Source organism: Phodopus roborovskii, unplaced genomic scaffold, assembly GCF_943737965.1.
Source record: "Phodopus roborovskii unplaced genomic scaffold, PHOROB, whole genome shotgun sequence".
Taxonomy (NCBI): Eukaryota; Metazoa; Chordata; class Mammalia; order Rodentia; family Cricetidae; genus Phodopus; species Phodopus roborovskii.
The window spans coordinates 14589409-14613385 of NW_026126547.1; the positions used below are offsets into that span (position 1 = coordinate 14589409).

Below are 23977 nucleotides of genomic sequence, written 5' to 3' on the forward strand. Positions count from 1 at the left end.
AGGACATTGGAGGGCCCAGGGGGAATTTGCTGGGCCACACCCATGACAATTTCAAAGTATTGACTGCTGGGAACTCAGCTGACAGATTATCCCTTGAGAGGAGAGAGGCATTGGCACTCTGACACAGGGCCACCTAAGGCACTGCCTCCCTAAATTCTTCTCATCACACCCCACTGCCCAGGCACTCAGGACAGTGCTATTTTATCACAAGGGGCCAAGAATGCTCTCCCCACTGCCTCTGGCAGCAGACCCTGTGTCCTCCACCTGGTGCTGGCTTTACAGACAAGGAAATTGCAAACCTCAGGAGTCACGGATGCTTCCATCAGGTGAAGAGAGTCTTAAGAGGCAGGCAATGTTGGATTAGCAGGGCTATATTCCCCGGAGGCAGCCTGAGAGAGTAATATATGAAACTTCGAGAATGAAAGTGAAGTTTCAGTGAAGACCTAAGGATACTGGAGAGGCCAGGAACACAAGACCAAGAAAAGCCACCGGCAGGCAGCAAGCAGAGCCAGTCCAAAGGAAAGGTCCCGTGGGCGACAGTGAGGACAGTAATAGGGGCAGGATTGCCTCAGCCTGCTAAGAGAGTTTCTTCATGCCACCATACACTAGACATGGAGCTACGGGATCTAATAGTTGCCCTGCTAGGTTACAGTACTGTTTGATCCTATCCATCATCCCTATGTTCTAGTTCTCCCTTTTGAAGTGTGGATGTTTATACTGTCTTACCACAGCATAATGGCTTAGAGTGCAGAACTGTCTTCTTTTATTTCATATGGGTTAGCATCTAAGAATTTGCCTTGAATCTCGGGGAGATGGGAGGCTTGGACTTTTGCCTAATTCTGTTAAGTGTTTAGACTTTGAAGAAAGAATTGATACATTTTCAAATGTACACAGGTATTGGGGTTAAATAAGGATCAGGATAAACAAATAGGCCGAATAGATGTTTATTCAGGGAGAAATGACTTACAACCTAGACAGATGAACACCAGCAAGTTCCACCGGAACCTCTCCTCTCCGTGACCCGTCAGCAAGAGAGTGTTCCCTGGCTCCTCCTCCAACCTCCTTCCACAGATCACTTCCACCCCTGGCTCCACTCCCAATGGGCGTGGTCAGTGCCACAGAAGGAGACAAAGTGAATTTCCCTCTACAATTCCCCTTTTAGTCTAAAGATTTAGGCTTGATACAAAACTATATACAAAACAGTGAATAACAAGTGTGCTCTAAGGAAAGGAAAATCGAGAACAAAATGACCTACATATTTATAGTCCTAGGGTGACGGCAAAACGGAGTTTACCATAGAGTTGTCCTAAGCTGGAAAACTTAAGTCTAGTACCTAATATATCTAACTAGGAAGAGAGAATAATAGTTGTGATAGTTTAATCTCCAACCTCATCAAGACCTGAGAAGGAAAATAACTATACTAGGGTAGACAGGAAGTGTGGCTAGACAACTTCCAAACGGTGCAGCGAGGACAGAAACAGCAGGCTACCTTGAAAGTCACCCTAGGTCTCACAGCAACGTTGGTACACCCAGTTTTGGCTAAGGCCAAGAGAACTTGACAGACCACAACGAAGCAAGGAGTTAAAAAGGCTGTCTTACCCTGACTTGGCAAGGTCAAGCAGTCTTCTATATTTGTCTCCTGCAAGCACATAGGACTGCATGTCCAAATCCGTGGTCAAGGTGGGCGCAGTTCTTTGCCCAAGAGGCCATTAGCTGAGGCAAGAATAAACTCCAGCAGGAGCAACAACAGTGTCCCAACATATTTTCGGGAAAGTGTACGGTGCTGTCAGGAGCAACAGTGTCTCATGTCAACAGAGTACTAATATTAAAACATTTAAATGCCATGTTCTGCATGTCTAAGAAGTGATTGAAGATTAAGCATCTATGTCTGACTAATCTCATAGGTAAAGGAAACATGAGTGAAGATAATCTGTAATACTCAGGAACTTAGCTAAAAAACTGAATGAAACTTCCCTGAGTAAAGCAGAAACAAATACCTAAACAATAAAACTATGTACATATACATACATATAAATCCCTAAAATAGAGGTAGAGTAGAAATGTCTAGAAAAGAGGTAGAACTATAAAGGGCAGCATGATAAATATCCCAAATTGTATCAATATACAAAATGTCTTGAATACAAGTATACATACATAGAATATGGCAAGAATAAATGTGCATAAATTGTATCAATATATGAATTGTCCCTCTACACACAGGATAGTCATATCATGTGAGGTAGAATTATGATGTCATTATTGCAATTATTTGGATGCTTGAAGATGTGTCTGCATGTCGTTTACTGAGGAGCAGACATGTGACGGTTACTCTTGACTGTCAAACAGACTGACAGACACCTAGGAAGCCTATTCTGGATGTGTGTGTAAGGTGCTCCCTGACAGAAGCAGAGCTGCAGAAGAGACAGTTCAGTCATAAAGTGCTTTGTCATGCAAACCTGAGAACCTGAATTCAATCCACAGCAAAAACATGGAACAGCCAAGCAAGGCTGGGCACACCTGTAGACCCAGCAATGGGGAGGCAGGGATAGACACACCGGGGTCAGCCACACAGTCTACACAAATCACCAAGTACCAGGTTCAGTAAGAACCTCAGCCTCAAAATGTAAGGAAGAGAAGCAAGAGTTCGAAGATACTTTTCTACTTTTGATGGGGCTTTATGAGCATTTAAATTAGTTTGCTTTTTATCTTCAACATGCAATAGATTGCTTGTATAGCCATAATTTCTAAGTATTCTGTGTGTGTGTACATGTGTGTATATGTGTGTACGTGTGCGTTGTGTGTGCATGTGTATGTATGTATGTGTGTGCATGTGTACGTGTGTATGTGTGCATGAGTATGTATATTTGTGTGTGTGTGTGTGTGTGTGTGTGTGTGTGTGTGTTCCTAGTCAGTCCCTTCATTTTACTACAACTTGGAAAAACTTTAAAAAGAAAAAAAAATAGCACCAACTGATATCAACTTATGACCTTTACATACAGGCACACATTGTGAACATGCACACATACATGACCACCCCACACATAAACACACACACACATGAAGGGGGGTCCTGGGTGTACAAATGTGTTTCCACTCTGCTTCTTAGAGTGGACACAGGTTTATGGCTTATCCCACTACAGTCTGTCTTCATGCTGCTCTTCCTCACCCCAAGCTTAAAGTAACAAATCCAACCTTTCCTGAAACTGAAGCCATGAGCCTGTGCACATCTTTCCTTGCTTAGAAGGAAAACTAAATGAGGAAGAAATGAAAACTTTCTCAAACAAAATTTGAAAGTTTTTTTTGTTTTGTTTTGTTTGTTTGTTTGTTTTTTTCAGGACCACTAACTTTCAAGGAATGTGAAAGGAAGTTCTTCAGAGAAAGTGAAATAGCATACATCAGAAAATAAAATTTACAAAAGAAAAGGGGTGAAGGCAAAATAGAAACTTTTACTCTCATTCTTAAATGGTTTAACAGGTGAGTTTATGCAAAACTATGTGTTTAGTTACATCTGCTTTTATGCACATTGTGAAACACATACATATACATGTTTATATATGCTATACATAACTAAGTTTGTAACAGCAATGACAAGAAGGATAGCAGAGAAGACTTCACATCACTTTATTCCCCAGTTCTCAGACTGCCTATGAAGCATTATTTGAAAGTGGTCTTGGGTATACTGTAACTGTACACTGCAAAATCTAGAGAAACTACCAAAACATGGAAAAAGAAGAACTGAAAAAGTAAAGGAAGGAAATAATCACAGAAAATGCTCAGTTAAAGTCAAAAGCCAGGGCCAAAGAGATGGCTCAGGGCTTCAGGGCACCAGGGGCTCTTCTAGGGAATCTGATGTGTAATTCCAAGCACATACATAGCTGTTAACAACTGTCTGGAACTCCAGTTCCAAGGGACCCATGCCCTCTTCTGGCCTCCTTGGGCACTGCACACAGGTGGTATACAGACACATCTGAGAGCAATATACATCCGTAAAACGTGTGGGGGTGAGGGGAGTCAGAAAAGAATGATAGAAAATGCAGGAAAATACATACATCTGACAAAATCTGATACCTACTCATGATTTAAAACAAAGCAAAAAAAAAAAAAGCGGCTAACCAGATACATAAAGTAACTTCATTGATTAAAAATAATATACAACACACACACACACACACACACACACACACACACACACACACACCACAGCTAGCAGCATACTCAATAAGTAAGGTCAAGAATTAGGCAAAAATAGGCAGGCAGATAGATCTCTGTGAGTTTGAGGCCAGCAAAGTCTACAGAGCGAGTACCAGGACAGCCAGGGCTAACCCAGAAGAACCCTGTCTTGAGAAACCAAAAGCAAACAAAACAAAGAGTAACTTTTGGTCAGACTGTGGTGGTGCATGCCTTTAATTCCAGAACTTGGTAAGCAGAAGTAGGCAGATCTCTGAGTTTGAGACTAGCCTGGTCTACAAAGTGAGTTCCAGGACACCCAGGGATACACAGAGAAACCCTATCCCAGATGGAAAAAAAAAAGAATAAGGTAAGGATGTCCCTTCCTGATACTGCTTTCCTACACTGCAGGAAAACATGATAAGGATGTGATAGAGGAAATCACCAGAATGCTATATTCAGCAGTCTTAAGAGCTCTTTAACCCCACCACACTCTTGAACAACGCTAGTAATGGGTTGTTTTCTTCTAGCCTGAGTAATACATTAAACATAAGTCTCCTTTCATGTTAGAATGTCAAAATTATCCACCAAGTATTTCATCAACAAGCTACCATTTCTATAGTTGACACTTGTTTCATCAAATAATCTCCTATCTTATGCTAGGCAGAAAATTACACTTCAAAGGTTGAACTCGGTATAAACAATATATTCATGTTTAATAACTGCTTTATATGCCAATTAAATTTGGCCTAATGTATCCATTCCGTCAGATACAATAAGGAACACCATAGGAAATGAAAAAATATAACAGAATTCTTCTCCTTTGTTTCTACAAATTAACTGTTGAAGCCCTTGTTCATTTCTTTTAGGAAATGCTGAACTAAGTGGTTTAAGTTAAAAACAATTCACCTCAACCAGTAAAACACATGATCAATTACTTGTCTATTCCCCATAGGAGGCACATGACGAACCAGTAAAATCATTTTCTGAAATGTTTACAGTCAAAAGTAAGAAAATAACATACACAAAATGTTCAAATATAGGACTGTAAATTCTACTGTGTTAAATGTTAAGCCTCCCCCCAGCAATCCATTACTAACTCACATTCTTATTTTCTCTTTTCTATCTTTCTCAGGATTATTTTATTAAAGGAGGAAAAAGAAGGAAACTTAATTATACTTTAGGAGAAGACAGAGAAATATAAAAACCAAAATCATTTACACAGAACAAAAAATGTATATACCCCTTGGGACAAAGTGTAATAGCTGGCACCTGTGTATCATAGTCAACGAATAACTATCTCTAATATATTTGATATCCCTAAAAAGTTAGTCTTTCAGAAAGCATTTTTGTATGTTTTAATAGTCCGTGTCTTGCCAAAAAGACAGTATTTTTTAAGATCATGCCAAAGCTCCCACAGTCTAAAATACAGTAAAGTTTCTGTGCAAAATCAGAATTTCAGGGTACTGTCCAAAACAGGCACATGATTTTGCCTCAAAGTTTTTAAAGCAGACAAATCAAGCCTCAACTGCAATTTCAAATTAAAGACCCTTAGCGAAAGAGGCATTCCGAGCTCTGACAGGGACCTGCCCTGTGCTCTGCTCAGCAAAGCGACCGTGAAACTGAAGCCATCTCAACATGTCAGCTCCCTTCTATAAAAATAATTCATTTCTTTTCTTCCTAAACTATGCCACAATTTTTTTTAAAGTCTAGGAAGAATCAGGAATAGGATAAATGTCAAACTATAAACCTACTTTTCATAGTCTAACAATAATTCAGAGTGCACACACAACACAGAACAGGGCCTTAACAATAACACAAACAGGAAAACAAGTGAAGGGTGAGGCTGTCAGTAATAACTAATGTAACTTGTTACCCTGGGCTGGATCCTGGAATGGACAGAGGACATCGATCCAAACACTGGAGAATTTGAATAAAGTCTGGGAGGTAGCTAATGGCAATGTACCAGCATTTGTTTCATTTTGACAATGTGCCATGATAATGTGCAGAGACTGCACATACATATACATATGTGTACATATATGTTTGTATATGTACATGTACATGTATATGTGTATAAAACAGGGTGAAGAATGCATGCAAATACTCCACACTAGCTTTTAACTTCTGAAAAGTCTAGTTTTATCCCATATTTGAACAAAACACACACACCATGACCAATGGAATGTGTTCTATGTAACTGAGGCTGGTTTTACATTCAGCAATTAGTTATTGAAGAACCTGGCACAGCAGTTCACACATATAAACTCAGCCTTCAGCAGGCTGAGACAGAAAAATTGCCTAAGCTAGAAGCCAGACTGGACAACATAGTTGATTCCAGGCCAGCCTGGGCTATAACATTTATAGCCTGTCTCAAAACAAGCAAAAACTATCAATTTCTATATTATATATAAGGCCACAAAACTAAGAAAGAAAAACAGTAATTAATTGTGTCCTTATATACAGAAAGTATTTGAAAAAAAAAAATCCAACACACTTTCATGATCACAATTTTCACACAACCAGGAACAATGGGAAACTTTCTCAGCTTAGTGAAGAACCCACACTTTACAGCGGTAAGAGAGACACACCTTTTAAAAAATAGTTCTTACTTGGGGAAAAACTGTAAGTTTCACTAATTTACAAACTTACCTGTGCTTCAAATTAAAGAGATGCACAAATTCTGAGACAAGAATCAGAAGACAAGACTCAAATAAAAGATTAGAAGTAAGATATGTATACCATTCTAGAGAACCATTCCAAAAAGTGATAACAATAAGTTAAGTTGCAGAAGCCTGGCAGACAACACTTTAACCACATTACAGAAATTAACAATAGTAATTATATGTGTTTAATCGTGTGACTTCTGACATGCATATATCACTCTCATACTCTCAACAAGAACTAACGCCTGAATCTAGGCATAAAGAAATAGCATATAAACCCAAACAAGGACTAAAGAACTCTAAGAGATTAAACAAAACAAAACAACAACAAAAAAGTGAAAGCTAAGTATAACATATGACCTTAGATTGGCCTTAAAAACTTTTTTCTAAACAGAATTACTGGAATAACTGAGTAATTAGAATAAGTTAACTAATACCACTATATAAATATTAATTCCCTAATTACTTGTTGCTGGCCAAGTTTACTGATGAATTTTAACCAGAGGCAGGGATATTTAAACTAGAGAATGGAATAGGTACACACTCCAAAATTTCATTAATTCTGTGGTGCTTTTAACATATGTTCATACTTTTTTATATACTTCCAATAAATGGAACAAATTCCTCTCGAGTACACATGGTTTTAATGAGTATTAAACAGAAGGGCATGGGTTAGCCTTACAGAAGAGAAATCCTATAAACAGGGAGAGGCCAGTGTCTAGGAGTGTAAGTGCAGATGAGTGCAGAAGGACCAGAAAAGCATAAGGATGCGATGAGCCCTGCTGCAGGGGCTCCCAAACCTCTGGTTTTCAGGGGCAATGTCTTTATAGACTCCCCAGCCCCAATTCAAGAGAAACACCTACACATTCTGCCTAACTCGTAGTCAGGACCAAACAACCTAAGAAGGATAAAGGTCCTAAAAGCTTACTTACCTTAGCAATGGAAAACTTCTCAAACCCACTGGTCAGACTGTCATGATCCCTGTTTTGTTTTTTCCACATGCAGCTGACAAAATCCCAGCTTTGCAAAAATACAGCATCACTGAAGGGAGTGCGGCAATCTAGCCTTAAAGCTGAACTCAGGGTTCAGCAAGACGTTTGCCACCAAGCCCAAAACACACACAACAGAAGGAGAGAGCCAAGTCCCACAAGTCCTCTGACCCCTACATGTGCACTGGGACACACCAATGCCATGCACATTCCCACACAGGAAAAGAACTGAAATTGCTCAAGCTCAAGTGAGTCACATTTTTAAGCGCCTGTGGTACACCCTCTGAGTTCAGGGCAATCCTCTGGGGGCTGGCACCATAGGGAAACCAAAGTGAAAATAAAGTCCCTGTCCAAGGAAAAGAAAAAAGGAAAGGAGCAGGGCTGGAGAGAGGGCCAGCTGCACCAGGAAGGATGGCAACCATGCTAGACCTTGACAAGGGCACAACATAATTGAAACACAATCCCACCCTTATCAGCCTCTCGACGTCTCTGCTTATAGGGGAGAAAGGAACTAAAATCAGTCTTTAAATCAATGAACCCCATCAAATGCTGATATCAATAAAATGCAGGAGTTGTAAAAGTTAACTTCATGCTCATGTGCAACTTGGAACCCTGAGAAATTCTGATAATTTCTATATTCTATAGAAATTCTATAATTCTGATTATAGCACCATGCCTGACATAAGCACTCTGTTGACTCACACTGGGGCATCCCCCTCAATGGTGACAGAAGACTTCAGTCACGCTGGCCAGTGTGGAGCCCCTTTACCGACATGTGGCTAGTGAGTGATCAAAATGTGGGCTAACAAAACTGAAGAATGAAAGTTGTAATTTCACTTATTTTAAATTTAGATTGAAAATAGCCACGTATGATTATTTACTCCTGTGCTGACTAACACAGAACTAGATTCTACTAAATGTTGATTCTTCTAGATTTTCCAAGCTGTACCCGTGGTTTAAACTAGATGACAGAAAACTCAGTTATTCAACTTTACTACCTTAAAGGAATTTCATTAAAAACCAGCAGAAACATTTCCAACTTAACAGTAATACTGTATTTTTTTCTTTTTCACTGGGGGTCTCACTATGGAGCCCAGGCCTGGCCTCTCTCCCAGTCACTGCATTTGCTCAGCCTCCTGAGTGCTGAAATTATAGGTCTATGCCACCACACCGTTTCATAGTATTTTTCCCTTGAGGGAGGGGAGGTTTCGTAATAATAATAATAATAATAATAATAATAATAATAATAAAAAATCTCTTTAGGTTAAGTTTTAAGGAAAGAATTATTACATAAAGCCACGTGTTTCTCTTTTGTCCATAGATCTGCTAACTCCAGGGTGCAGTGGGTTTCTCTCCAGGGCCTAGCAATAGCAGTTGTCCTGTTCTTCCTATGAGACCTCCTCTCTGCTCTGTGCAGAGCTCTAAGTTAGTCAACACAGCTATTCTAAAGTCTCAAGCTGACAAACAGGGACATATGCAGGGGACTAACTTTTATGATATCTTTGAATCACAGCCAATTTTTATATTTTTAAACTTAGAAGTGTTTTTAAAATAACACCACCAGAATTAAGATGGTCGGGTTTCTTTAGGTGCCTATTAGCCCAACTTCCTGAAAGTATCACACAAGTGAGGCACAGTGGCTTCTGCAGTAATTTCTCTACCGCGCTTCACACTCAGCTCACTTCACACACACTCCTTTGAAGACATGATGCAAAACTCCTGATGCAGAATATCAACGCCCTTATTGAGCATTTAGTTCACAATGTTTGTGCCATTTTTCCCTTGGCACACTGGACTACTAATAAATCATACAGTGACCTACTTCAGTGACTCTTCTGTTGAAATTTCCTACAATACTAGAACATATTTGATGCCTCAATAGCACATTTTAAGAAATGTCAAATTTTAAGTTCTCTGGGCATTTTAATTGCAAAACTAATATAAGGCCAAACTAAGCATGGAACTTCTTCACATAACTCCTTAAAATTTCATCCCATAACCCTTTTAAAACAAACTTTTAAAAATAAGCAAACCGGGACTGGAGAAATGGCTCAGCAGTTAAAAGCACTTGTTGCTCTTCCAGAGAACCTACAATTCCTAGCACCCACGTGGCAGCTCACAACTGTTTGTAGCTCCAGTTCCAGAGGACCCAACACTCTCACACAGACATACATGCAGGCAAAACACCAACACACATAAAATAAAAATGAAAAAATTATTTAAAAATAAGCAAATCAAGATTTAGTGGAACATAAGAAAGTTACTACAAAATAGGTACAATTTACTCCCTGGCTCTAAGTCTTCGGTACCAACTCATTTTTCTCACAACACTCTTAATTTTAGGTCACATTTTCAGTCTTCTTGCTTTCTCTAGCCTGGCCATCAGATAAGGATAGAGAGGCCAATAGATAACTTACTGAACGTACCTGAGTCTAACACTATGCTAACCCTTCAGGGTTGACTCACTGGTCCCCAAGAGCTAGGTTCTGGAACATGGGAGCATCCCCACTGTGGAAATCAGGTTCTGGAGAATACCTGTTCATTTTCACGATCCAGGAAATCATACTCTTTGTACATATACAGAACTGAATCCTCCCCAAAGTTGTTCAAAGTCTTTCTATGCTGTACTTTAAGAGCTAGAGGCATCCTGACTCAGGCTATCATTTGTCAACTCTTATCTATTTTAAAGGTATATTTAGTCATGGGAAGGGTTAAATAGTTAGATAAACAAAGCAATGACTAATTATGGTATAAAAAGGCTCCATTATATGTCTTAAATGACCAATCACAATAGAATTTTGTGAAGCTGTACTTCACTTCACAATGGATAAGCATTTAAAATCTGAATAAAGCAGTACATGTATCAATTCCAGTTTTTAAGTCACTCCAAAGATCACTATCATAAATTAGAAACAAATTAACCAGCTGAGAGGTAGTTAGTAAATAACTCATAGGTAGCAGCACCTGCCACAAGCCAGGCAGGGTACCTGTGTTTGTTTTCCAGGCCACAGTGGAAAGAGAACAGATTCCCAAAAGTTGTCCTCTGATCTACACACACACACACACACACACACACACACACACACATTTTTAAATTAAAATGTTTAGTACTGCTAAAAGTGTACATCTTTCAGGGCAGTTGAGATGTCTCAGTAATTAGAAGCTCAAAGCAAGCCTGGTGACTAAAGTTCAATCCCCAGATCCCAAATTGGAAATTGAGGACTGACTCCTAAAAAGTTTCCTCTGACCTTTACATGCAGGATAAACACAGACACACATAGACACACACACAACACACACACTCATGCGCGCGCGCGTGCACGTGCGAGGGGGGGGATAACAATTGGATGTTTTTCAAGAAATAGGGTACATGAGTCACATAATTTACAACAAAAAAAGTCGTAACAACTCATCTCTCTAAAAGCTCAGAACTACAGAACAACCCCCCACCTCTCCTTGCCCAGACTCTCTCCCTCACAGTGAAGACCTTAGAATGCCCTGTCCAAACCACTTCTCCTCCCGCTCTTCTCAGAAACATCAAGAACCTTAACAATAACCTGCCCCACCTCTTACACTCTACATTTTTTGACCACCAAAAGAAACACCAGGATTGTCTCTCTACAGGGGCAAATAGATGCAATGGGCTCTTTTCCTGCCCTTCTCCTCCATCCGTCTCAGTCAGCAGCTATTAAGCGCCAGGCTTTAACAGTTACAGTCACAACCAGGACAAGAGCACCTCCACGGTACAAGTGCTCAAATATGGAAAGAAATCTTTACTTTTTAAAGAGAAACAAACATATGCTTACATTTTAAGACTTAGAAAATTAATTACAAGAATATCAGGAATGTGTGCTCAAGTCTTAACAGATAACTATCCGCTCCAAGGGGACCAGACCCCTGACCTTACAGAGGCATTGTCACATCCTCCACTTTCTCCCTTCCATTGGCCCACTCACTCTGTCCTCTCCACAACAATTCTCCAGCGCTCTTGAGCTCTGTAAATCACAGCCCTTACCTTCCCACCAATTGTCTCACCTTTCATGCCTGACTTCCCTCCTTTCCCAGCCTCTGTCTACTGGCTCCTGGCTATAACCACTTCCGACAGAGTCACTGAATTCTCTTGCCCCTCTCTCCCTGTGCTTTACAATCCTGACAAAACACTGGTCAAAGCCAACTCTGAAAGTAACTGAACTGAAATCTGCAACCTTGATGTTTACATCCCTCTAAATTCTAAACAAAGCTTAAAGGGTCCTTAACCCCAGCACTCCTGCACTTCCCCAGTCAATTCATTCTCACTTTGACAAGTTCACACCTTTCCTGGCCTCAACCCTTGCACAGCCATTTGTGTCTCTGAATTGCGCCCTAAGAAAACAGGCTGGGGCAGCAGACTCCCACCTCCCTCAGGGAGCCCAGCAGGGCCTCCCACCCTGCCACCTTGCTTTTCTCCCCACAGGCTGCGAGCCTTACTCACATGTAACCAGGCTGTCTCTGCTTCTGCTTGCTAAGCAGCTTCTGCACCTGGGCGCTAGAGCGCTTCCGTGGTTAAAGCCTCCCAGGTTAACCTGGAGCAGCACAGTGTGTATCAAGCTTTCCTTATCTAGTAGCCACTTCCATTAGCCTGCTGGGATACCGGCCAGGTAAAGAGACATTTAACTCTCCCCTTCGCCTCTGCTTTATAGTAGAGATTGTCGAGCAGCCAGCCTCACCTGAACTGGCTTCCTGTCCTGAAGCTTCCATCCCCAATAGTCCTGAAAGTCTCCAATGCCATGGGCTCCTTCCAGCTTGTCAAATCCAAGGCTGTTCTGCTCACCCTCTTAGCAGTGTTCAATGAGCCAATACTTCCTTCTTAATTTGCTTTTTCTTTAGAGCTCTAGGAAAACAAACTTTCCTAATACTCCACTGCTACCGATTTGTTGTCCCAAATATGACAGTGGCTCAAGCCCCAGACCTCAACTCTCTTCTTGATCTGGATGAAAGCCATAGGAAATTTTCCACAGTCCCACAGCTGCATTGCATACACAGAGGCCCCACCCTGCTTTCTCCCATGAGTGAGAGCCTTACAAATTAATTAATCATCTGGATGTCTCAAACTTTAAGAAACTTTAAACAAAAAAACTACTGACTTCTCCCTCACAGCAAACCTTGTCCTCGGGTGCCCCATGCCTCTGTAGTCACTACTCACCTACCACCTTACTCCTACCAGCATGTTCTAGCTGCTATACTTGCTATATATTGACTCCAAGCTGCTCTAGCACATCAATGAATTCTGCACTTAAACCAATGTATTTCATTGTGTATAAAATAATAATAATACTAACAGTAAGTTATGCCTTAATCTAGTATGATGGTAGTGTCAATTTGGGTATGTGCTTACACAAACAGCCATTTCTCCATAAATAAATAAATTAAGTGCAGGCCTTTACCATTGCTCCTGGTTACCACCTAGAAATTGGAGGTTAAGACCCTATTGCTAAAGACACCACATACTTGGGTCATGGGACATGGAGAAATCAAGCTGGTACTGACCTGACTAGCTTTCATAGCACTGGAGGGGTCTGTGCATGACAACAAGATGAAAAATATTCAACAGTCTTGCCCCCCAGCTGTCAACTACAAGCTACAATAATGACTGGCCTGGCAAGATATATCCACTAGTACAAAAGTGACTCAAATGTTATGGGAATAAGCAGTCACTTGCTGATTGCATTCAAAAGCCAATACCAGAAAACACAACTCAAACCCGGTTCCACTAACTGGGACTAAAACCTGTAGCTGACTAGGTCAGAGACCCTACAGAGCCTAATACTATGACTCTGTCCTGGTTTGCTTTCCGATGCTATAATAAAACATTGACCAAAAGTAACTTGATGAAAGCAGAATTTATTTGTCTTACAGGTTATAGCCCATCATTAAGGAAAGCCAAGACAGGAACTCCAGGCAAGAATCTGAGGGTAGAAATTAAAGCAGAAAAGTTTATTGCCTTGCTTCCAAACTTGCATTTAGTTACCCTTCCTATACAGCCCAGGCCTACCTAAGGCTATAACCGCCCTCTGTGGGCTAGGCAGTCCTACATCAATTAGCAATTAAGAAAAAGGCTGTGACATGTTCACGGGCAATTCTTTAACTGAGTTTCCCCTTTCCCCAGGTTGACTACTAAGCCATCATATTCTGCTAAATTAAGAGTATTAAACTGACCCCTAAGTTATTTTCATTCCCATAGATCATTACATCTCTCAATCGTCAAAAGAGAAGGTTGTTTTTGCAGGAGATGATGGTTATACAAAGACCCACAAGTAGTCAAAATGCACAGAACAAGAGACTGGAGTGTTCAGCTCTAAATGGACATCACACACACCACACACACCACACACACACACACACACACACACACGTGAAAGAGGGGTGGAGAGAGAGAGAGATGATGAAGGGTGTAGGAAACAGGTGAGGAGAGGGAGAGCATGCACCCTTGTGCCATCTCTCAGCACTGTTATGCCATGTGACCTATTATGGCTTTGAAACTGGCATTCCAGATCCTTCTTTTACTGAGGGCAGAGTGTATTCTGCAAAGCATTCAAGACAACATTTTGAAAATGTAAAGCAGATTAAATCTCTGCTCAAATCCTCCCAGTAGTTTTCTACCACACTTAAAATCCAAAACAAAAAGCCTTTAATAAGGCTCTCACACACCCCTTTTACCACTTTTCATGGTTCTCCACACACACCTTTCCAGATGCTCCAAAACTACACCAACCATTTTTCCAGTTAATTTGTTTTTTCTTTTCTAGACTTACCCCAAAAGCTCTTTACATTGAAGCTCAAGTAAAACTACATCACTCTACTAGTCAATACATAAATGCTCATTACTTAAGTAGCCCAAAGAAGTGGGCCTGAAATGAGTACTCCTTGAGATAATTTGCTTTTATAAACTAAACTTAATACTTAAAGTATGTTTTGCCTTCCATATCCAATGAGAAAACTAAATTGTTATCAGAACAGTACCAAACTTAAACAGTAAAAAGAACTAGATTTTACTCTTCATGATCTAAGGTAAGAAGGGTTATAAAAAGATGAATGAAATAATAGAGCATCTGAAGAGTTACTTTCAATGAGATACATCTTTTCATGTTTCTTGGATTCTGAACCATGTAACTTTATTATATATTTAAAATAGAAATTGTAGGGCTGGGGAGAGAGTTCAGTTGGTAAAGTGATTGTCATACAACCATATAAACCTGAGTTCAGTCCTCAAAAGCCACATAAAAAAGCCAGATGTGAAATGTACACTTGTAATCCTAGGGCTCAATGGCCAGCCAGTCTAGTCTAACACACAAGTTCCAGGCAAACTGAGAGACCGGCCTCAAAAACCAACAGCTGAAGAACAGTAATCACAATTGAGATTAACCTCGGAGCTCCACATACCCACGTACATACACACATACCACAAAGAAATACACATTTTAGAGGGGAAAATGACTCAGTAACATGCCTACTGTGCAAGAATGTTAACCAGAGTTTTGATCCTTAACCTACCCACCCACGCCCCTCACCACCCCAAAAAAAAAAACAGGGGTGATGGCATATCTGTAACTCTAGCCCTGGGACAAGTATGGGAGCATATCTGTAACTCTAACACTGAGCCAGGTGTGGGGACACATCTGTAACTCCAGCACTGAGGCAGGGATGGAGACAAAATAATCCCCAGTGCTCAATGGCCAGCTAGTCTGTTCAGTGAGCTCAGAACTCAATGATAGACCTATTCTCAAAAATCCACTAGCCTCCACAAGAACACCCATACACATACACGTGTGCACACATACACAATCATGCATTCATATATTCATACACACACACACACACAAAAGTTTTCAATCAGTGTTATTTATAAAAAACAAGAAAATTTGTATATGACATTGAAAACAAAGAAACAATGTTTGATTTTAGCAAACAGCTTTTGATTACTCTTTAGTCCTCCAAAGTAAGAATTAAACTATAAACCCACAGATAAAATGTGTTCACACATAGAGATGATGGAGAGATATATACACAAAGTATGTGTTCATAAATAATAGTTCATGTCAGATATTAAAGAGCTCACACCAGAATTTAATTTTTCCATCTAGTTAAATTAACATCCCATCTAGACCCTGCCAACTTTAAAGAGTCTCCTTAAACACCAGTCTAACCATAAGTAAGAACTCATGGAGTGAAGGTACCATTAAGAAAGCCAAAGGTTTACAGGTAGCAAAAGAACACAACAGAAAGTAAGAGAAAAATGACAGCAAAGTCACTTCTTTCAAACTCATTTCCAATGGCCAATCTTCTCAAAAGGTTGATAACCTAAACCAAGATTAATAAGTAAATGACCTGGGGACACAATAAAAGAGGGCACTCACCTCTGATGGAGATGTCATTCTGTAAATATGTTTCTCTTATTGGTTAATGAATAGAGAGAGCACTGTTGGCAAATAGGAAAGCAAGACAGGTGGGACAAGGAGACAAGGAGGATTCTGGGAGATGTAGTGAGAGTCAAGATGTAAGGATTTGAGAAAAGTCAGGACCCTCTCTCTGGTAAGATAAGACCACTTGGAAACACTTAGATTAATAGAAATGGGTTAATATTTAAGACAGATGTAGCCAATAAGAAATGATAGTAAGAGGCCAACAGCTTTATATCTTATACAGCATCTCTGTGTGCTATTTGGGGATAATGTGGCTCTGGGACCAGGCTGGCATGAAAACTGATTGTAACATCCCTCCACCATCTGCAAATTCACTATTGCCTATTTATGTGACAATCAAGCTGTGAGAAGGAGTACCTCAAGGATACTGTTCTATCAGATAAACAGAAGTCATTCTGTTTTAGTTTCTAACTTAAGTCCTAGTACCACTACTCTCAGAGTCAGGTACTGGAGCCTGCTGAACCTAGCTGATCATGATTCAGAGCAAAGGTCAATAAAGGAAGAAACCTGAGAGAATAGAAAGCCCAGAACTTTGCTCTACATAATCATTCTCTGGCCAAGGGTACGGTCCTGCATCTGCTTGTGGACTAGACCGGCAAAACAGATGGACTTCTACACTCACCCTACTACTGTCTGTCAGGCACATACCCTGTGAGCATGGCCAGTGAACATAGGAAATACTTCTCTACTCCTGAGTCACAGAAATAACTCACACTCCTCTGGAAAGCATACCCTGGATTCCCACTACCCTTCTCCATCAGCATACCATGGCTTTCCTACCACCACCTTCTTTCTAGTGATTTGCAAATACCTGCAGAAGATGGCTTATTTTTCATGTACTTTACCTGAGAGTCAAGAATGGTTCTGAAAATACTGATCTTAAAATATTACTCCTTAAATTGTAATGTATATACCATGGATTTTGGTAAACTGCAGATTGTAATTTGGTGGATCTGGTTCCTGGGTATTAAAGTGCCTGAGTTTCAGAAAAAAATTTAAGTAGCAATTTTCTAAAATGCAGTGGCACCCATATACACAAATCACACCAAAAAGCACAATCCTAATGGAATTCTGTTTTTCTTTGTAGAGTTTAATCTTTCTTCTCTAATTTACACCACACCTTTCTTATCCTCTCCACATCTATAATTCCTTTTGCATGCCACTTGCCTTTTTTAAATAAATAAACATTTATTTAACATCCTGAATAACCTTATTTATTTAACTCCCAAATAAACTTATTTAACATCCCGGCCACAGTTTCCCCTCTCTTCTCCTCTCTCTCCTCCACCCCTCATTCCTTTCCCCGTTTCCATGCCCCAATCTACCCTATGAGTCTCCTGTGAGTATTAACAAAGCATGGCATATCAAGTTGCAGTAAGACTAAGTACCTCCCCGTGTATTAAGGCTGGGCAAGGTGACACAGTATGATTAGTAGGGTCCCAAACGCCAGTAAAGGAGTCAGAGACAGCCCCTGTTCACACTGTTAGCAACCCCTCAAGAGAGTCAAGCTACACAACACACACACACACACACACACACACACTGCCTAAGTCAGTCCCTTGTAGGCTCCCTAGTTGTCGCTTCAGTCCCTATGTGAGCCCCTATGAGCCCAGGTTAGTTGATTCTGAGTTTTCTTGATGCCACTTGATTTTATTCATTTGATCAGCATCTCTAAATTTCCCTCATCTACTTTTTTTTCTTTCAGATCTCCAAAGTAATATCCAAAATCATAAAAGTAGGTCTGGGATGCAGCTGAGTAGAGAGCACTTGTTTACCATGCACAAGGCCCAGGGTTCTAGCACTGCAAAAATAAATGGATGAGTAAGTAATAAATAAAACATAAACATGGCTGATAAAAATGTTCTCACCATCTCTTTTTATACACTTAAAATGATTTTAAATTCAGTATAAGTATTTAAATGAAGAATAGAAAAAAGGAAAAAGACCACCATAGCATATGAGTTTAGAAATTGGGCCTGATTTGTATTTTCACAAGGATTCTAAGGAAGGAATGTTAACTAAAAATGATTACAATCAATTTTTATATAATGAAAATACTTTAAAATTCTACTTAAGGGCCCACCTAAAAATAAAATTCCTATGCAGCAAATAGATCTGTTATTCCGTGGGACTATATCACCTTGCTTTATTTTTACTGAAGATTTATTGATTGTTACTCTATGTGTATGAATGCTTGCCTGCAGGTCTGTGCACCACCTGTGTATTTGGTGCCTGTGAAGGTCAGAAGAAGGTAGTGGATCCCTGCAGCTGGAGTTACAGCTGGCTGTGAGCTGGGCCACCATATGGGTGCTGGGAGCCAGACCAGCATCCTCTGCAGCAAGAGCACTAAACTATGTCACAGTGTGGAACTGTACATCTGAACACTACAGAGCATTCAAATGCTTCTAGTATGAAGTCCATATCTAACCACAGACTGATTTGATGTCTAGACCCTTAATGACCACAACTAACCATAATCAACTAATACAGTTGGATTTTCACGAGTACTTTCTCCTTAAGATGTGCTAACAATGGCTTAAATGTGGCTCAAGGTTAGGTCATAAAAGATGCTACTACAGATTATAAAGAAGAAACTGGTTTTTTTCTTTGTCAGTAGAGGTTAATTTTTAAAGAAAGGGACCCACACTCTAGAACAAGATAGCCTCAACTTCATGGTGACATCCCCCCCACCCCCCACCCCCCCACCCCCCACCTCCCCCACCCCTCCACCCCCGTGATTACAGGTGTAAGCTACCATGCCCCATGAGAAGCTAATTTTGTTTGTTTGGTTTGTTGAAATGGTATCATGTAGCCCCACCCTGACCTCCAATTGGCTTTGTATTAGAGGCTGCCCTGAGCTCCCCATCCTCCTGCCTCATTCTTCCAAGTCCTAAGAACCCAGGTATGTACATGAATATTCTATGCAGTTAAGAAATGAGATTCATGGGAACCCCAAACACCCCAGGCTATTGTTTGCTCTCCACTAACTGAAGGTAGGCCCTATTGCTGAAAATAATACCTACACAACTCACTGTACAGAGGAGCAGAGCTGGCACCTACCAGAGTCTTCACCACAATAGCTAAAATTTTTGGTACTGAAAGGTATTTTGCACACAAACAGAAGAGAAATGTAAACACCAACCCAGCTACAAGTCCTTTGATCTACAATACTGTCCTGCCTGCAAGATACTCTAGAGCAATAGTGGCACAAAGCTTGTAGGAGCCACCACCCAGCATCTGGTTTGATTTAAGGCCCACTCCATGAGATGGAACCCAAACCCAATACTGCGTAAGTGCCAAGAACCTGAGATTAAGTGACCAGGGACCTAGGGGATAATCAAATACTACCAGTCTACTAAAGGAATGTAGGAATAAAATGACTCCTAACTTAGGTCAAGTGCCTTGCTCAACCATCATCAGAAAAGCTTCCTCCTGTTATAGTCAGGAATACAGAGACCTACAACAGGATAATACACAGCCAATGACAGACTTAAGGAACATTCAACCATAAAAAGGATGTCTCCAACAAATCTCTCCCCTCAGGGCTCAGGGAACCCAGCTGAAGAGGAAACAGAGTGTAATAGCCTGAAGGGGTGGAAACCAGGAAACAAGGCCTTCTAAGTATAGCAAGAACTGAGTTCATTTAAACTAGGGAGAATGAAGCAAGTAGTACAGGGCCCACAGAGGTCTACAATAGATACAGCCCTACAACTGAAAGAATAAAAATACAAAAGCCCTCATCCCTAAGCCTAGATAATGACCTGCAAATGAAAGATTTCTCCAAAAGAGAAAACTGGGAAGCATACTACTCCAAAGGGGAGGCTACAAGTCCAAGAGTAGATAGGCAACAGAAAATAACTCATCAGCATCTTTGGAGGTTCCTTATCTCATAATGTCATTTCAGGGCTTTGTTTGTTTTACTTTTATTTATTTTTATTATTTTTTGCTTTTTTACTATTCAGGTTGTACATATATATATATATATATATATATATATAGGCTTTCAATTTTGTGTTTTTATGGGATTCCGGAATGTGCCAACAACTGTGTCTCTGTGTGTGTTTCTGCATCTATGTCTGTTTCTTGTGCCTTTTCTTGGGATCTCTTCCTCCTGTTTGTTTTGTTCTATTCTGATTTGTTTGTTCTTATTTTATCTTGTCATATGTTATTACTAACCCTTAGACACCTGTTTTCTAAGGAGAGCCAGAAAGGGTGTGAATCCAGATGGAAGGAGGGGTGGAGAGGAATTGGGAGGAGTATGGGGGCAAAGCTAGTTATAATAAAAGAAAACAATAAAAAGAAATGAGATTCAAGTCAAGTATGGAGCCTCACAGCTATAGCCATAGAACAGGCAGAGGCCAAGGAATCCATGTGAGCTTGAAGTCAGCCTGGTCTTACAATGATTCAAATCAGATTCAAAGTAGATGTTCCCAGGATACTACCAAGTTAAGAATCAGATACATCAGGGCCATCTTCCTTTTTAGCAGCCTGGTGTCAATCTAAACTTTTCCTTCTCCCTTTCACCATTCCTCCCTGTTCTTCAAATGAAATAGCCATCAAGTCCCATCATGTTTTTTTTAAAGTGCACTTCCAGTCAGTTCTCTCCATACCATCTACCACTAGCTAGCTAATCCACAGCCCCTTTTTCACCTTACCTACTGCAACAGCTATCCTAACATCACTGCTTCAGTCACTCTTTCATCCAAGGTTCTTATTCCACACCACAGTCCCGGTAATTTTCCAATTACAAACCTAGATGTTTCTCCATCTCCAATCTTCCAGCGTCTAAAGCCCAAGCTATTTATAACATGACTTTCTATGATTGGTCCTTCCAGGCTTTCAAATGCCCTACCACACTGTAATCCCATTAGGGTTTGAATTGCTATCCCAAACTGGCCTCAAACTCTGTATCTTCCTGCCTCAGCCTACCCTATAATTACAGGCATGCACCAGTCCACCCAGCCCTCACCTCATACTATACTTAAAACCTCATGATATCAAACCTTACTACCCTAACTCCCAGCATGTATCCTGCTATAGGTTGTCTAAACGCAGAGTATCTCTAATGTTCTTCCTTCTTCCTCTCTGGCTTGCTGTGCAATTACTATGCTTCTCTGAGATGCAGCCTGCAGTTGGGGAAGATAGCTCAGTCAGTGAAGTGCTTCGCAAAAGCATGAGGCCCTGAATTTGCTCCCCAGCACCCATGTGAGAAGCCAGGCGCAGTGGCACACTGCTTGTGATAGTGGTGCTGGGGAGGTGGAGACAGATGGTCCCTAAGGCTTACTGGGTAGCCAGATTACCTGAGTAAAATAAGCAAAACAGAGTAACTAAAATAAAACAAAACTCATCTTAGACCCCAGGAAAGCAGCTAAAGACACCTTACCCTTACTAGTATCATTCTTGTTTCCTACTCTGTGAACTCTATAGATAACACATTTAGTATGCCCTTGACACTGTTCTATGCATTTTACAGAATTAATGATTTAATCTTCTATGAAGTGGTACCATTACTGTTGTGCACATGGGAACTGAATTACAAAGAAGTATCATCCCTAGGATATCCAACTGGGTGGAAACAGATGAAAATTCCTAAAATATATGTATTCCCATTACTGTACCTATCACAGCAGATTTACTTACATCAATGTCTTTACTCTGCCCTGAAAGCTCCTTGAGGGCAGGGAGGATGCCATCTGTCTCTAAATCAACAGTGCCTGGTACAAACTAGCTAGACATTGCATATATTTCTTGAATTGATTTTCAAATATGTTCCAAACAAACTCAACACAAAACTAAGAATGCTATGATGAGGCTATTTTCTCTAGCAAAGAGTATCAGAGAGAAAACTTACTACCAACATGAGATTACAGTCCTTGATGAAATGGACTTATTTTGTGGCAACAGTGCTTAATCGTTATAATAAATCAAAACTCAAAGGACCATTTACTTAAAATTAACTTTTTCCCCCTCACTAAGAATTCTGGTTTCTTATCATTCACAGCAGTAAAAGAAAGCCCTAAATTTATTTGCTCAAATGGAAAGAGGCAAATCATAGACCATTGCTACTAATTGCTTCCTTAAATCCTGCCAAGAAATGTATCCCATTAGGCAATTAAAAGAAAATACAGTTGCCAGACTAAGCATTTCACAAAAGAATTTCTAAGGTTGTATACACTGGCATTCCATTATTCAAATACTGGAAAATCCTTTAAATATAAATGAAAAAATAAGAACAAAATATAGAATATAAACTTTTATATTAAAATGTTACATTAAAACATATGCATAACAATTTAAGTTATAAAAATAGTTATTCTTACACTGATGATAAATGACCCTAAGATCCAAACTACTGTACTCAGGTGTATTCTCAGTTGTAGTCCTCTGAGATACTCTCAAACAGAGTGATTAAAATCCACAGGGACAGTACCAGCAGCAACAGCACACACATAGTACTTGTTAGAGTCCTCTGCTCCCTGCCCAGCCTCTAAATACTTGTGTACCACTGAAAGATAAATCTACTACCAAGAGACCCAAGTTCAACAACAGAGTGTTTAGACAACAAGATATCAATCTCTATCCTAGCACATCTTACCATTTCTTTGTACATTCAACCATCAGCTCCTGGTAGGAGGCCACAAACTGGAACTTGGATGCATGTTTTCCAACACGCTGCAGTCTCTTCCAAACTGAAGCCATGGTGATAGGTCAATAGACTGGAACAGTTCTGGATTAGCAACACAGCAGCCTTAATAAAGCAGAGGGTCCAAAGCACAAGAGCTTTGCATGTACTTTCAAAAACAAAAACTAAAACTTGAAATGATGCTTGGAGCCCATAAGTCTTCTCCCTGTTTCACAGGGTAAATCCTATCTTAGATGAATGGCACAGTCAAGAACAGTTGATATGCATGACACGGTGACAGGAGGTTCCCTCATGGAGACATCACCACTCCACCTGGGGGGGGGGTGCTATATGACGTGTATTCTGGAGAACTGTAAAGCAAAACACAGACAAAAAGAGCGTGAGTACAGAAGCACAGGAAGTGTTAGATAAGACTGCAACAACCTCTGTTATCCATGCTTTGCAAACAATGAAACAAAACACCAGCCTCAAAAGCCAGTAACATCAAGGATGCAAGATACCAAGGAAGAAATGACAAATCACACGGAAGACAGGCGATATACCAGGTTGTCAGCACCAACAATCGAGAGAGACCAGCCCCTCCGGGCCCTGCCTTCCCTTACCTAGCTAGCTAGCATCACAGATGGGAGCACAGGGCGGGAAAGTCGGGGATGCTGATTAATGCCCACCAACAGTCAGAGGGAGGAGTGGAGTATTTTTAAATAAACTTTATTTTTCAGCCGATAATTAATAGCCTCGAGTCTCAGAATATGTGCTTAGAACAAACTGTGGTGCGGGAAGAAACGCTGCTTCAGTAGGAGAGGGAAATGGATGGAGAACTAGGAGTAGAGGGAAATCTCATGGCAGAGGGAGGGCAAGGTCCCAGCTCCAGGCCACTTTGCTTCCCCTTCACCTTGGCTGCCAGGAGGAGGGGAATGGAAACTCCTGCCTGGGCTTGAAGCAATGACCAGCCGGGCCAGCGGACAGTGCGGGGTGCGGTGCCTCCCTCCCCCATCAGGAGCAGCCGGCCCAAGCCTCTTCTCACGCACCAAGTGCAGACCCCTGCCTCTCTCC

At 40.6% G+C, this 23977-nt stretch overlaps 1 protein-coding gene across 9 annotated transcripts in view; it reads right to left on the reverse strand.

Moving 5' to 3' along the window:
* The window catches only part of Ehbp1 (EH domain binding protein 1), a 272080-nt gene extending 248838 nt beyond the window's left edge, over window positions 1-23242 (reverse strand). For all 9 annotated transcript variants that reach the window (XR_007835535.1, XM_051200631.1, XM_051200632.1 and 6 more), the window contains exon 1: window positions 22877-23242. Coding sequence is in view for 8 of the 9 variants with exons in the window: in XM_051200631.1 (XP_051056588.1) it covers window positions 22877-22980 (104 nt within the window). In the remaining variant the exon portion in view is untranslated. The remainder of the gene's footprint in view (window positions 1-22876) is intronic.
* Between the last annotated feature and the right edge of the window lie 735 nt (window positions 23243-23977).